Source organism: Tamandua tetradactyla, chromosome 1 (genome assembly GCF_023851605.1).
Source record: "Tamandua tetradactyla isolate mTamTet1 chromosome 1, mTamTet1.pri, whole genome shotgun sequence".
NCBI classification, from domain to species: Eukaryota; Metazoa; Chordata; class Mammalia; order Pilosa; family Myrmecophagidae; genus Tamandua; species Tamandua tetradactyla.
In genome coordinates, this window is record NC_135327.1 from 227,459,435 (window position 1) to 227,472,343 (window position 12,909).

General features: G+C 39.2%; 1 protein-coding gene across 5 annotated transcripts in view; it reads left to right on the top strand.

Annotated features, from left to right (window-relative positions):
* The window catches only part of C1H10orf67 (chromosome 1 C10orf67 homolog), a 195,678-nt gene that overhangs the window by 106,400 nt on the left and 76,369 nt on the right, over positions 1-12,909 (top strand). For all 5 annotated transcript variants that reach the window (XM_077153972.1, XM_077153976.1, XM_077153963.1 and 2 more), the window contains 2 exons: positions 2,239-2,298; positions 3,016-3,282. In XM_077153972.1, the coding sequence (XP_077010087.1) occupies positions 2,239-2,298; positions 3,016-3,282 (327 nt within the window). The remainder of the gene's footprint in view (positions 1-2,238; positions 2,299-3,015; positions 3,283-12,909) is intronic.

Sequence of the window (12,909 nt, forward strand, 5' to 3'; positions counted from 1 at the left end):
TCCCAATGGCAGTCAGTTGGGAAATGCAAATCAGCACTCTGTGCAAAAACCAAGAAAGTGAGGACATCCAGGTGGCAGGGGGGCTATAAGGTTCAGAGTCTTGAGAGATTTGGTTACAATGGGGTTTCAGCAGAGTCTCATAAGATTTGGTTACAATAGCGTCCCACAAAAGTTGGTTATCAACAGTGATTAGGGAACAGGAGTTTTAATGCTTTGACACATGCTCTGGTCAAGCAGGCTGTTACGTGCTCAAGGCTCCAACCTTTTTCCCTAAAGGAGGGGGTTCTGACCACTGGGTTGCACAACTTCAGATTTCCATCATCATCTTGGTTGTCCTGCATTAGACAGACTAGAACCTCCTATCAAGTTAAAGCCATAGAAAAGGGAAATTCACCCAATACTGTTCCTCTTTCACGTGTTGGAATCTATGGGCTTTTGGTCTCTTTCCTTGTCTTCAGGTACTTATATTTTCAGGTTTCTTATATTTTTTCCAAAGCTTTTCACTGTCAGCTGCTGGGGGGTCATTTGGATAGCAGCTACTCAGCCATGACTGGAAGCCCAGTTCAGCCAGAATGATCTATTGATAATATAAACTTTTCCCTGTCATCCCTGCTTAAAATTATTCAACAGTATTCCTCAGCATTTGCAATAAAATCCAAATTTTGCACGTCCTCTTTGACATCAGCACCCCCACTCAGCTCTTTCCTGCTTTGGGATCGTGCCATGACCGTTCGTCTGATTGGAATGTACTTCTTCCCACCTTCCACGTGGTTGACTCCTTCCTATTCTTTAGTTCTCAGCTACACATCATCTCCTCAAGGAGGCCCCCAGCCATTCCATCTAAACCAGTCCTGTCTCTGTAGGTCTCACTTTGTTGTCTATTTTGCTTACACTATACACTCAGCTTCTTGTACAGTCCCTGGTATATAGTATTCACTCAGCAAATGCTGTGAATGAATGTGGGACTATTTATTAAGTATTCCTAGAAATTCCTTATAGTATTGTAGATAATGAAGATCAACTATAATATTAGCCTTGCATTAAAAAACACCGAGACCTTTATGAACATTAGTAGCTATTCTCCCAGGCCCCAAGAAATCATCAGACAGGTCTAATTTATATTGAATTTTTGTCTATTGATAGATTTGAAATATTTTTGAAAATCCATTGTGTTTGCTGTTCTAATATCAGTGAGATTAATAGATGGATTTCTCGTTATTTTTAAATTTCATAATATAATTATTCTGAATTAAAGTCATTGCATTAATCATAAATTCATGATATAAAAAACTTAAATACATTGAAACATTCTATTTTTTTTATAAAATTCTTTGTCTACTTGAAATTAGAGTTGACTTTTTAAACTAAACTTTTATTTGTAATATTATTGAAATTTGACTATTAAATTATCTGAAATTTCTAGGAAAAATACCTTATAGTAAGATTTTGGATTTACATAATATATCAAGCAAATTATCACCATATAGGCAAATAATTCATGCTTCCCTATAATTGTTATTATATTATATATAATCATTATGTATTATGAATACATGCTAATGACTTAAAATATTTATACTTTATTACTAAGCACTTTTTTTAAGTGAATACAAAATTTTTTTCTGAATGAAAATCTGTTTTCTCTTCTAATTCATATTCCCATCTGTTTGAGTTTGCTAAAGCTGCCAGCATGCAACACACCAGAGATGGATTGACTTTTAATAAGGGGGTTTATTTAGTTACAGATGTATAGTTCTGCAGAGGAAAGGCATCAGGCTCTCCTCTGTCTTTCTCTGTCACATGGGAAGGCATAGGGTGGATGTCTGCTGGGCTTCCTGTCCGGCTTCTGGATTTAAACAGCTTTTCCTGGGGTGATTTCTTTCTGCATCTTCAAACACCTGGGTCTGACCTCCAACTGCTGAGATGAGGTATGCTGAGCTGCTGAGCTCTCTTCTGACCTCTCTCTTTTAAAACTCCAGCTAATTAAATTAAACCTCAATCATTGTGGAAGGTGCCCCCTTAGCGGACCGCAGTTGTAATCAGCCATAGATGAATTTCATGTACTGATGATTTAAGTCCACAGCAGCAGAACAACTGGGCAGCATCACCTGGCCAAGCTGACCCCTGAAGCTATCGATCACACCACCATAGTTTACCAAATGGTTTAAAATGTTACTCTTTCACTACTTTTCAATCTTTGCAAAGGACAGCAAATAACACGGGCCTTTCCTTTCACAGATTAACAAACAGAAAGAGGACATGGGCGTGAGAAAAACCACCGATGAACTAAGCAGCAAGGTTTGCATTTGTTATTCTTTTCCTTCCTCTCTTCCTCTCTCACTCCTTCCCCTTCCTCCTTCCTTCCCTCCCTCCCTCCTTTTCTCTTTCATATCTCCCTTCTCTGATTTTGGAATCAGGGATGAAGAAAAATCTGTACATACTATACCAAGTCTTTCAGTTTCCAAAAGGTTTTGGCATTTTGTGGACAAAGTCAAGTTTGAAACATAAAATGCTTGAGAGTGAGGCAGGAAGTGTGTGTTGGGGGTCAGGAGATGGGTTGTTGGGAGCCCTGGGTGGGAGAGAGAGTGGGTTCAGGCACGATGGAGGGCAGGCATGGCCTAAGGACATGAGAAGTGTCATGCTGGCATCCTAATCCTGACACTTGAATTCCTGCCCCTTCCTTCCTACATCCTACTACCCTGCCTTCTTTCACTACAAACCTCGAGCTACCCCCTTGCACCGCTCCACAAAGACCTCCACCTCTCCAGGTGCCTCTAAGGAACGAGACCTGTTGGTATGTTCTTACTGCACTGGGATCAGGGAGGAGAAGAAAAATGGGTCAGACCTTCAAATCAAACCAAAGCTGGGGAGATTGTGGGACTGGCAGAAAGTTCTACAAATGTCGACCCTGGGATTCCAACTGACGGGAGGAGAAGGAAGGACAAAAATAAGACTTTGTTCACAAATCTGAAGAACGTATTGAGGATATCAAAAGTTGGTTCTTGTGTGTTCCAGGTCCTGAAGTCGGCCAGGAAAGCTTCCACTTTGTCTCCGTGGCCCACGAAGGTCAGAACCCCATTCAGGAGCCCCACCCCTACAGTCACAGGTTCACAGCCACATATCCCCCCCAGGAGTATGTCTCCCATTAGGACCAAAAGACCAAAGAGTGCAAAGAAGACAAAGGAAACAAAGGACATGAAGGAAACCAAGGAGGCGAAGTTAAAGGAGAGGGTGGAGACAGAGAAGATGGAGGCTGTGGAACCCAAGGAACAGTGGCTTGTGGTAAGGAAACCTGCTCCCCTGCCATGCCCCATCACCAATGCCTCCATCCCCTTCCTCCACCCTCATCTGCATGGGGGCTACTGTTCCTACACCTGACCCCCTGCTCTGGCTGCTTGTCTCTGCCCCCATGTGCCCTCCTTAGCCTTAGCTTTCCCAAGAGAATATCAAGTGGATGTCCAACTTGTGGTGTATTTAGCTTAGTTGCTCCAAGCCTTTGTGGACCTCTAGTTCATTAGCAAACTAGAGAAGCCATATTCTGAACATGCTCTAGGGTGTATCATCTCGAACTCCCTCCTGCCCAGTACCTATCAAAATCTTCTTGAAGATTCCCAGAAGGACTGCAGATATATAGTCCATTTACTCCAGCAGATGTTCTAAAATTGATAATTGGACCAAATTACACTATCAGAGACAAGCATGCATGAATTATATGCTATCGCTCGCCTCGTTCACCTTCCCACCAAATAACTGGAATTGCTCTCCTGGCCCTGGGGTAGTACCATGGACCTATAAGAAGGGTGTGCTGTGAAGTAGTTGTGCGGTGCTCAGCTCCCCGCTGTCCTATTGTGTGGACACTGCTGAGGCCACGTCACACGACGTTACCCGGCTTCCCCTCTGGAGAGCTTTCTTCTCCTGGGAGCTATGGACATGGCTGCCTTTCTCTAAGCAAGTGATCACTGGACACTGTGAATTGTGTAACATGACAGCTTCCTTTTCCGTGTTGATTTTGAGAGTTCAGAGCCCAGCTGGGCACTTACAGCCAAAGTACAGCACTTCATCAAAAGATTCCCTCTACTTGCGTGTCTTGATTCCCAGATTGTACTCTTTGGTCTTATTTCTCCATGCCCTTGTGTCCTTCCCCTCCCCCATGGAGGCAGAATCAGCCTCTAGCTCTAAGGGCCTGGAGGAGCAGAGCAGAATCAGGCTGTCTTTGTGCTGGGAAGGGAAGGTGTCAGGAAGCTGGTGGGTCAGTCCTCACAGCTGGCTGGGGAAAGAGGGAGCAGGTAGAGGGCAGTAAGGACTGCCACACTTGCCGAGAGAAAGCGTTCACTCTCTAGGCACTTCCACGGACATATGTACAGCTGGATGCCTGTGTCATTTCCCAAGAGGGAGAGTATCATTTAAGGGAGAAATTTGTGAATGACTGACCAGTGATTGGCTTTTGGAAGTGAGCTTCTTGTAAACCAAATCTTGGCTAGCATTGTTCTTGCCCTCCAAAGACTGACCTGAACATGCAGTCCTGCCTGCCCCCTGGTGTGAAGAGGGGGCTCGAAGAGTTCCCAGACAGGTCCAGGGCTGAGCAGCTGAGGCCCACCCTGGTCCAGCGCGACCCTGAAAGGTGGTGGGAGGGGTCCGTGAGCTGCTCCCTGGAGAGCTGAGCTGGGGAGAGAGCTGCAGGGGGAGCAAGGCACCCAGGCCCTGCGGCCCCCTGGGACCAGCCCCGTCCTAGAACTCCAGTTTGGAAAGCGCAGTGGAATCAGTACCTCCAGAGCCACAGCCTGAGCGTCAGAACCGCCTCCTGTTCTGACCAATGCACAGTGACAGGGAGCCCCGCAGCTGCCGCAGCCCGAGAAGGTGTCATGTAAACAGGCTGTTCTGCAGGCACCACCGTCTTTCCTTCTGACTTTAACGATTGCTATCTGACCGTTTCCAACGCTGAACAGTAAATCTTGTCAGCCGGAGAGACTCAGAAGTTAATAAGTAAAAATCAGACTGGGGGAGGGGGAGATGGAATGAGCTAGTGTCTACACCTCTATATTAACTGACTCAATTTCAAAGTGAAATGGATCTTTCTACTTTACTGTGATTCCCGTCATCTACCCTTTTGTTGCAGTAACAATCCTATTAATAAAAGCTTTCTCTTATCACCTCCCAGTGATAAATTCTTCACTGTAGATTAATTCTGAGTATACTCACCTGGATAGCTAGAATACCCGTTTCACTCTGTAAAATATTTTACTGAGTTGGGAAAGCTGGGCTTCATAAAAATTGTTTTATAATATTTACCACGTGGAAATGATCAAATAGAGCGCTCGATAGAGGGACTTTCTGCATCAGTCACTGAACTTATCTAATTAATCATACTTATTTTTTGAAATGTGTGTCAGTTGGTGGGAAACTGCACACATGTTGCTCACAGCGATAAACCGAATGTTTAGCCAGTCTGAAGGAGATGATAGCGACGCCGCAGTCTGATTTCTATTTATGAACCATTTCACAACCTGCAGTTCCTATTTGTGCAGGGCTTTTTGTGTAAAGTTTATTTTTTGATATCTATAAAACATTTCAAATACTAAGGTTTCACTTAACAAGGTTAAGTTGAGTTCCCAGGCTTTGAGTTTTGGATTTCTTCTTCTTTTTTTTTTTTTTTGCTTCTTTTTCAGAATAATTGGTTAATTAAGGTTGCACACAGTAAGCTCTCTCCTGGAAGGTTTCTGAGCTTGCACAGGGAAACGGGGTCTATGCTGATGGAACATATGGCTCAGGCTGAGAGCTGCACAAGAATTAGGGTCCTTCCGTGTGGGAAATGGGACATGGGTAGAAGGTCAACCGTGTTCCCACTCACAGAGCTTGCTCGACACAAAACAAGTCATCCAGCACAAAGGACCTTAATAAAAACTCCGGAACAGTGCTCTTTTAACCTTCAAAGATTGTTATGTAAAACCCTTTTTATAATGGTTTTGCAATTGTGACCATCATCTCCCCGCAAGCTAGTTTTTTTTTTTTTTTTTTTTAATGAATGGTAAGGTAGATCAGGTGAAGGAATAATGTTTCCAAAATGGGAATTCGCCCTTCTTTTCCTAGACAATCCTTTTATTTCATTAAATTGCATACGTAATTTAAAATACACTCTGGCAGAGAAGAAAATGACACAATTTGGTCATTCTTCCATTCTTTTTTTCCCTTAGTTTGGCTGGATGAATCAGATAGTAGTTCTGCAGAGTGATGTGGAGAGGCCAGCGTTTTTGTTCATTGCTTTTCTTACAGCACGGGATGGGGAAGCTGTGCAGAGCTAGCTCAATCCTGGGCATGCACTTGGGCTTCTGAGGTTTCCAAAAGGATGTTTTCTCTATTTTAACTGATTGTGTTAACCCCAAAGAATTTTCCCTATCATATTAGATCTTTGTTTTTTAAAAAAAAATGAATGGCCTTAAAATGCACAGATAATTGAAATCATGCACTGCATTTACTTGAAATATTTCAAAATCAAAGTTTTCATTTAGCACTAAATAAATTCATCTTAAAGTTTTGCTCTCAGAGAATCAAATAAAAAATCTGAATAGTAACTTTCTTAAAATTCAAGCAAAATGCGGCTTTTACTTTTACATTTTAAAATTCTGGGATAATTTTGGTCATCTAAATAAACAATTTCAATATATTTGGAACTGAAAATGCTTTCATGAAAATAATATTCAATATTTGTGGCAAAGGTGGAAAAGTTATTTGTTAAAAATACTTGAGGCATGCACCGGCCCCCAAAAAATCACTTGAGGGGCCTTTTTTGCAGACGTTAGGTCCACTTCTTGAAACAAGCCTGACCAAATATAGTAATAACTTAGAAAAGCAGAAGTGCTGTCCTTTTAACCCCAGGAGCCCAGGAAGAGGCCCTCTGACCCCCTCACTGCATTTGAAGCTGAGGGGGTTCTCTTCAGTTCCCACCTGGAGTTGAGGCCAGACCTGAAGACCTGGGCGCTTGGCCAGGGCCCTCACACTGGGGTCTGGACTCTATGCTTCAAGTCCAGGCTTGGTCTTAGCCCCAGAGTGAGCATTTGACATTCTTCGATTGAAAGCAGGGACTCACTCGAGCACACATCTGCACATAGATGTCCCTTGCAGCTTTATTCACAATTGCCAGAAAATGGAAGCAAGCCAAGTGTCCATCCACCAATGAATGGATACGCAAAATGTGATATTTACGTGCAACAAGGTATTATTCAGTCATAAGAAGGAATGAAGTTTTGATATATGTGACCACATGGATGAACCTTGAAAACATCACGCTGATTGAAATGAGCCAGACACAAAAGGACAACTGTTGTATGACCTAAGTGATGTGAAATAATTAGAATAAGCAAATTCATAGATTCAGAAACTAGAATACAGGTTACAGGGCCAGAATGGGGAGAGGGAATGAGGGAGGGGGTTAATATTTCATTGGTACCATTTCTGTTGGGAAATTTTTTGGTATGGATAATGGTGACAGTAGCATGACACTGACAAGGTGATTGACACCATTGAAGTATATATTTGAATGTGGTGAAAAGTGGAAATGCTAGGTTTTATATATGTTATTAGAATAAAATATTTTTTAAAAAACCACAGGACTGTACAACATAAAGTAAACCCTAATGTAAACTAAGGACTATAGTTAATAGTACAATTAAAATAATATTCTTCCATCAGTTATAACAAAGGTACCACATAATGCTAGGTACTAATAATGGGGGTGGTATATGGCAACTCTGCATTTTTTCTATGATTTTTCTGCAAACTTACAACTTTTCTAACAAAAAATTATAATAAAAACATGAGTTTAATTTCCATACATCTGTGAATTTTCCAGTTCTCCTTCTGTTACCGATTTCTAGCCTCATTATATTGTGTTTGGAGAAGATACATTGTATGATTTCAATATTTTTAAATTTATTGAGACTTGTTTTGTGACAACATTTGATCTATCCTGGAGAACGATCCACGTGCCCCAGAGAATGATATGAATTCTGCTGCTTTGGGGGAAGTGTTCTATTTATGTCTGCTAGACCTAGTTGGTTCATAATGTCAATCATATCTTCTGTTCCTTATTGATCTTCTGTCTAGATGTTCTACCCATTGTTGAAAGTATTCAAATCTCCTACTTTTAAGGCAGAACCTTATTTCTCTGTCAAATCTGTCAATATTAGCTTCATAAATTTTGGGGCTTAGCTGTTAGAAGCCCATCTATTTATAATATTATGTCTTCCTGTTGAATTGACCTCTTTATCAACATATAGCAATCTTTACCCCTTGTAACAGTTTTTAACTTGAAATCTATTTTTATTTGATCATAGTGTAGCCAGCTTTCCTTTGATTATTGCAGTGTTCTAACTTGCTAGCTGCTGGAATGTGATAAATCAGAAACAGAACAACTTTTTTAAAGGGGACTTTATTAAGTTGCAAGTTTACAGTTCTAAAGTAATGAAATTGTCCAAATTAAGGCACCAACAAGAGATTACCTTCACTCAAGAAAGGCTGATGAAGTTCAGGGTTTCTATCTCATCTGGAAAGGCAGATGGTGAACATGGCAATGTCTGCTAGCTTTCTCTCCAGGTTTCTCGTTTCATAACACTCTCCTAGGGGCATTTTCCTTCTTCATCCAAAGTTCTCTGGCTGCATGGGCTCTATCATGGCTTTAAAAGGAACTTTCTCCAAAATGTTTCCTCTTTTAAAGGATTCCAGTCAAGGCCCACCTGAAATGCATGGAGTCACATCTCCCTCTAATCAGAAGTTAATACCCACAATTGGGTGAGTCATACCTCCATGGGAACAATTAAAAATCTCCCACCCAGCAATACTGAATGAGTATTACAAGACATGGCTTTTCTGGGGACCACAAATTCAAACCAGCACACATGATACATATTTTTTCCATCCTTTCACTTTCTTCTACTTGTGTATTTGAAATTATGGTGAGTCTCTTGTAAACAGCCTATAGTTAGAGCATACATTTTTATCCATTCTGTCCATCACTGCCTTTTGATTGAATAGTTTAATCCATTTACATTTAATGTAACTACTGATTATATAGAACTTTCTTCTGCCATTTTGCTATTTGTCTTCATTAGTCTTATACCAGTTTTGTCCCTCAGTTCTTCCTACTTTCATATTTATTTGATTTTTTTGAAGTGTACCATTTTGAATTCTGTATATATTTTTTCAGATATTTTCTTTGTGGTTACCATGGATTTTAAATTTAGAATCCCAGATATATAACAATCACATTTGATTTGATACCAACTTAAGTTCAATATCATACACATACACTGTTCCTAAACTCCTCCACCCACCATCCACATTTCTGTTGTACTTAACTTTTTATTGTACTTGTAACAAGTTATGTCTTTTTACATTGTATGTCCAAAACCATAAATTTATCTTAAGCTCTTAAGGATTTGCATTTTAGAAACTATAAGAAGTAAAAAGTGGACTTACATCAAAAAATACAATAACATAGTCCTGACATTTGTGATTACTCATATCATTACTTTAATCAGAGGTCTTTCATTCTTAATTCTACTTTGATCCACTGTCTGGCATCCTTTCCTTTCAGTCTGAAGAATTCTGTTTAGCATCACTTGCAGAACAGATCTCAGCGTGATGAACTTCCTCAGCTTTTGTTTATCTGGGAATATCTTAATCTTTCCCTTATGTTTGAAAAATTATGTAGCCAAATATAAAATTCTTGGTTAGTAATTGTTTTCTTTCACTACTTCAAATATTTCATCCCACTGTCTTCTTCCCTTCATGGTTTCTGATGAGAAATTAGCACTTAAGCTTATTGGAATTTCCTTGTGCATAACGCATTGCTTTTCTCTTGCAGCTTTCAGAGCTCTCTCCTTGTCTTTGGCATTGGACAGTTTGATTACCATTTGTCTATGTGTGGTTCTCTTCAAGTTCATCATGTTTGGGATTTGTTGGGCTTCTTGAATCTGTATGTCCATGTCTTCTGTTCAATTTGGAAAGTTTTCTGCCATCATTGTTTTGAATATTCCTTCTTCCTCTTCCTCTCTTTCATCTCCTTCTGGAACACCTATAATGCATTTATTGGTACACTTGACAGTGTCCCACAGGTCTCTTAAGCTTTGTTCACTTTTTGCATTCTTTTTCTTTCTACTCTTCAGCCTGAATAATTTCAGTTGTCCTGTCTTTGGGATCACTGATTCTTTCTTCTGCCAGCTCCAAACTGCTGTCAAAGCCCTCTAGAGAATTTTTCATTTCAGTTATTGTGGTCTTCAACTCCAGTACTTTTGTTTGGTTCCTCTTAAAATATATATTTATTTTTAATTTTGATAAGCTATACATAATATAAAACTTATTTTAACCATTTTAAGTACATGAGTCTTTGACATTAAGTAAATTGACAATACTGTGTAACTTGTACCACTATTACCAGACTATTTGCAATATCATAAACAAAAACTCATATGCATTTAGCAATAACTCCCTATCCCCCCTCCAACCAACCCTGCTAACCACTATTCTGCTTTCTTTCTCTATGATTTGCTTTTTATAAATATTTCAAATAAAAGAAATCATACAATCTTAGTCCTTTTTTGTCTAGCTTATTTCACTCAACATGATATCTTCAAGGCTCATCCCTGTTATTACATGTATCAAAACTTCATTCCTTTCTATAGCAGAATAATATTCCATTGTATGTATACACATTTTGTTTACCCATTCATCAATTGATGGACACTTGTGTTGCTTCCATCTTTTGGCAATTGTAAATAATGCTACTATGAACATCAATGTACAAATATCTGTTCAAGTCCCTGCTTTCAATTCTTTTGGGTGTATATTTAGAAGTGGTATTTTTTTCAAGTGTACCAATAAATGCATAATGGGGGTTCCAGAAGGAGATAAAGGAGAGAAAGGGGAAGAAGTGATATTCAAATACCATTGCCAGGCCATATGGTAATTCTATGCTCATGTTTTTGAGGAAACATTTTTTAACCTGCTTGACATTATTTTCACTTGAAGGTTCTAATTTATTTTATTTTATTTTTAAATTATTATTTAAACTTGCACATCAGATTCTTTTTTTCACATAGTGTTGCATTTATCATCACACTTGACTTTTTTCTTTTATGTGAAAAATAACATATACACAAAAAAGCAATAAATTTCAAAACACAGCACAATTAATTGTAGACCTGATTTCAGAGTTTGGTATGAGTTACAATTTCACAATTTTAGGTTTTTACTTCTAGCTGCTCTAAGATACTGGAGACTGAAAGAAATACCAATATAATGATTCAGCCATCATACTCGTTTGTTAAACCCAACCCTCTCTGTATAATTCCACCATCACCTTTGATCTTTCTCCCACTCTTTTGGGTTATTTGGGCTATGCCCATTCTAACTTTTTCATGTTGGAAGAGGCTGTTGATAATATGGGATAGGGAGATGGAACTAGTTGATGTTCTGCAGAGGCTGGCCCCTCTGCATTTCAGGACTTATCTGGTCCAGGGACCCGTCTGGAAGTTGTAGGTTTCTGGAAAGTTACCCTAGTGCATGGAACCTTTGTAGACTCTTATAATGACCTTGATGTTCTTTAGGATTGGCTGGAATGGTTTTGGTTTTGGTTTGGTAAGTTATGATAGGTAGCAATGTCTAACTGATGCTTGCATAAGAGTGACCTCCAGAGTAGCCTCTCGACTCTATTTGAACTCTCTCAGCCACTAATATGAAGATTCTAATTTTAAAGTTAAATTATGCTTAGTGTAGAAATATATGCAGTAAATTTCAAAAGTAAATCAACATGCCACAAATGCTACTGAGCCTCTGCATTATGTTAAGTGCTCTAGGGACAAGTCAAGTTTGTGGGAAGGAGTTCAAGGAATAGAAAATGTGGCTCTTGCTTCCAGAAGCTTCCAGCCTAAAATCATTTTCTTTTTAAAAAAGACTTGTGAACATTTCACTTGGAGACAATTTTCTAAATTTGAATAACTGACTGCAGGAAATCAAAGAACTTAAGGACATTGGCACAATTACATTAACTTAATTCTAAAACTAACTTTATATGGTAACCTCAATCTTGCTGACTTTGAAAAAAAAAAAAAATATATATATATATATATATATATATATATATATATATATTTTTTTACATGGGCAGGCACCGGGAATTGAACCTGGGTCCTCTGGCATGGCAGGCAAGCATTCTTGCCTGCTGAGCCACCGTGGCCCACCCCTGACTTTGAAAATCTTGATGATGTCTTCAAGGTTCATTCATGTTGGAGCATGTACCAGTACTTCATTGGCTGAACAATATTCCATCGTATGGCTATGCCATTTTTCTTTATCCATTCACCTGTTGATGTACACTTAGGGTGCCTCTACCTTTTAGCTATTGTGAATAATGCTGTGATGAACACTGGTGTACAAATATATTTGAGTCCCTGCTTTCCATTCTTTTTGGTATATCCCTAGTAGGGGAATTGCCAGCTCATATGACAATTTGTGTTTATACCCACTCCAGCTCTCTTTTGATTGTTGTTTGTATGGAATATCTTTTCACACCCTTTTAACTTTCAACATCTTTATGTCTTTGTACCTTGAAGGGTCTCTTATAGACAGCATATAGGTTAAGTCATGCTTTTTCAATCAACCTGTCAATCTATGCTTTTTAATAGGGGAGTTTAATCCATTGACATTTCAAGTAATAACCTACAAGAAAGAATTTCCTTCTGCCATTTGGCTTTTTGTTTTCTATATGTTTTATAGGTTTTTTTGTCCCTCAATTATTCTATTATTGCCTCTCTTTTGTACTTAGTTGCTTTGTTGTACTGTACCATTTTGATTCCTTTCTTTCTTTTCTCTATATTTTTCAATTATTACCTTTGTCTATACAATAAACATCTTAAA